Below are 3,582 nucleotides of genomic sequence, written 5' to 3' on the forward strand. Positions count from 1 at the left end.
GTTCGTACATGGATAGCTCTAACAGGTCTTTACTTGGAGAGCCAGTGTTTTCCATTGAACTAGAATTCCATTACAGGGTAATTGCTGGGTTCACTTTTGCACAGGAAAACAATTTGCTACATAGCTTACATCACTGTTCTGTAGACCTGATTATGCAAACATTTAAGCATGTGGATATCTCCAGAAGCTTACCTGTGCCCATAACACTTTGTAAAGCAACAGAAATGTATAAAGCTATATATGCATACAGGTATTAGCAGGATTGAGGTCTCTTATTGTTCCTTTCTACCTTTTAAATGGTCTTTCAGAGCTTTCATTATACTCTGCAGAACTGCTTCAGGTTCAGAGTTACTTTATCCTTTTGATTTGCTTTGTTCCTTGATCCTATCACTGCAGCACTCTCCTTCAAGCTTCAGAACAAAAGTACTTTTGGGAGCAGAGGCCCTGTGGCAGATAGTGGGGCTCTGCTTTCTTTTTGGCAATTTGCCTTTGGGCTGAGGGAGAATATTCTTGCCTGTTTAGTGCAAAAGCCTCAGTTACTGCACCACTACTTACCTAAGTCTCCCTCCTGGGACCAGTCCACTTCCTTAGCACAGGCAAACCTGTAGTTAATGGCTAGAGTTATGGGTAGGGCTTTCTCTTTTTTTTTTTTTTTTTTGTTTTAATTTTTTTAAGTAAATGGCTTCAATGCAAAGCATTTTCCTCAGAAGGTATATTTATCCTAAGTGGCTCTTGCTGGTTTACACACACCCTGTCCTTTCTCTTGCTTTGAAAGTTGTTCCACTTGATTGCTCAGTTTGCTTCTTTGAGTCAGTGGTGGCCGGGGAATTACAAAGGAGATGAAGGCGCAGCCAAGTCCCAGGTAATGTGTGCAGATTTAAGCCGATTTAAAGTTGTGCAGATTGACTCTGAAACTTTCTTTGCACAAGGGACAACAACTTCAGGAAAAAGGTGCTGATTCTTTTGCCAGCAGTGTGTGCCTGGCTTGGGAAACCTGCTGAAGTGTGTCTCACCTTGCAAAGGCAACATGGGCAGTGGCGCTTTGAAGATTGCTGGGCTGCTTGTTGGTGGCATTGGCGTGATTGGGACATTTGCTGTCACAGGCATGCCTCAGTGGAGGGTGTCTGCCTTCATTGAGAACAACATCATCGTGTTTGAGACCATTTGGGAAGGTCTGTGGATGCACTGTATCAGGCAAGCCAACATCAGGATGCAGTGCAAGGTCTACGACTCCGTGCTGGCCCTCTCTCCGGACCTGCAGGCATCCAGGGGACTGATGTGTGCTGGGTCGGTGCTCTCGTTCCTCGCTTTCATGGTTGCCATTACTGGGATGAAGTGCATGCGGTGCACACAGAGCAGCTGGCAAGTCAAGGGCTATATTAGTCTGGTGGCTGGGTTCCTCTTCATCCTCTCAGGTGTTGTTGAGCTCATTGCAGTCTGCTGGGTTGCCAATGCCATCATCAGTGACTTCTATAACCCTGTGGTCAACGTTGCACAGAAAAGGGAGCTTGGAGAGGCCCTCTACCTGGGCTGGGCAGTTGCCTTCTGCCTCATTGCTGCTGGAGCCATATTCTGCTGCTTCTGCTGCTGTTGTGTGAAAACGAGAAGCTACAGGTACTCCACACCAAACCAGCATCCCACTCAGAGCCAGCATTTGCACAGGAAGATGGAAAGCTCATACTACAAAAGTCAGTATGTCTAGATGCTTCCTGCCTTTCCTTTTTCGAAGCATTCAATCTGTCTGAATGGATTTCAGCTTCTGCACAAAAGGGCAGCTAGAAAGCTGCCTTTGCCTTTTGCTTTGTAACTGCTGTTGTTTGGAGCTGCATTACCGCCAATGGGCTCTGCTGTGACTAATGCTGCAGCAGGGACAAATTTAATACATGGAAAGGTGAATGTTTAGTATTATTTTAGTAGTAACTTGAAATAGCTTTTGTGTTTTGTGGCTTTGCTTTGTGTTGCATATTATGTGTTGTAAAGCAGTAATAAAAGGCTTAAAGTTCTACTGTGGTGTGAAATTCTGGCCTATTGCAAAAGAAGCGGGGTTAAACAGCTGTTGGTTTTTATTTATACTTTTTTTACCTGCTTGGGAAAGAGGGGATAACAGTGAATAAGGACAAGATAATAATGGTTTTAAAGAACAGCATTCACTATGGAATTGATTTACGGGAGGTTTAATGGAAGGTTGCATGAAGAATTTATTCTGCAGAAGAAGGTAAGCTGAAACATATGAAAAATACCCCTTATTTCAGGGAATAAACATAGCTTCATGCTCATCCTAAACATCATCTTCTTGGTAGAAGTTAATATTTCTTTTGTAATTCATATAGGTCAAACTCATTCACATCCTTCTTTTTAGTAGCAGCGGTATTCCCTTGCAAAGTCATTGCGGCTTACAACATTTTTGCAGTATTGTACAGATTACAAACACTTTGTTGGCTTCTTGCTGCAGGACTCTGTGGTATATATTTTTTAAATAAGGGTCTTTTGTACGATCAGGCCAATAGTTTTTCTGAGATCCTCTCACACAAGCATAGTTTACAGGCATAATGAACACAAACAGTCATAACATTTTCTCACAGTTCGCATCAAAATAAGCTAAACAATATTTTTAATAGTAACATCATGCACCCCTGATAAGCCACAATGAAAAGAAATCAAGCCTACTGGAAAATAAATAGTTATATACAAATTCATTTAATAAATTACCCCAACTAATCAATAATAGTAATATTTTAATAGAATTTTGTAACCAGTGAATAAGGAGTAACTTCAAACTCATTCAATGGACTTTTGCCTTTGAATGAAATGAGAAGGCAATTCAATTTTTGGTGTTTAATGGAGGACAACATTCTGGTTCTAGAGGTTGATTGATAGTTTTAGGTCTTTTACAGAAAGTTCATTTTGTGTTCTGTAGTTCTCTGGTAAATACCTTGGATTATCATATACTTGAAAGTTTGGAAGTAAAATCTTCATAAGAAGTGACCAAGCTAGGAGAAATCAAAATCTGCTCTAGATCTCTATTCACAGTGATTGTAAGATATAGTAAGATGTGCTTAATTATGCAATTTTATTTTTCCTCCTTTTTTTAAAGCAGATTATGTCTACATATGTCTATGTGCATGACCTTTCTGTAAAACAGCAGTGTATGGCTGTATTTACTTTGTATTCTTTCATTAATGTTTATATGCCAGACCAGCCTCTTTTTTGGGGGGAAGAGAGTTGAGGACAAAACCTGTTGTTAGAGGCACTATGTGAATATCCTACTCAGAACTCGTAGCTAGAACACCCAGATTTATAATGATGTCTATAATAAAGTCACGTGCATAGTTCATCCTTCTAGAAGGTAAGTACAAGATCTTAATCAGGAAAGTGCATGTGTACATTCTGGTGCACTGTAGTTATCTCTGCTGTCAAAACATAGAGTGATTCATACAGTATTCATCTGCAGGTCTGAGACTTGCCTCAGTGAAAAGTGTAATAAGCATGACATCTCTGTAAAAGCCCTCTGTACATCGATCACTACTGCTGCATCGGATAGTATTGTCTGTTCCTGGTAAAGCACAGACTTGTCTAGTTGTG

At 40.6% G+C, this 3,582-nt stretch overlaps 1 protein-coding gene across 1 annotated transcript; it reads left to right on the plus strand.

Annotated features, from left to right (window-relative positions):
- The first annotated feature begins 759 nt into the window (after nucleotides 1-759).
- LOC130599592 (claudin-8-like) lies at nucleotides 760-1,958 on the plus strand. The gene has a single exon (XM_057410182.1). It carries the CDS (start codon nucleotides 1,028-1,030, stop codon nucleotides 1,700-1,702), a length of 675 nt encoding a protein of 224 aa, XP_057266165.1. The 5' UTR covers nucleotides 760-1,027; the 3' UTR covers nucleotides 1,703-1,958.
- The last annotated feature ends 1,624 nt before the right edge of the window (nucleotides 1,959-3,582 follow it).

Source organism: Pezoporus wallicus, unplaced genomic scaffold (assembly GCF_028554395.1).
Source record: "Pezoporus wallicus isolate ANWC-B61680 ecotype Strahan unplaced genomic scaffold, APGP_CSIRO_Pwel_v1 contig_7011, whole genome shotgun sequence".
NCBI lineage: Eukaryota > Metazoa > Chordata > Aves > Psittaciformes > Psittacidae > Pezoporus > Pezoporus wallicus.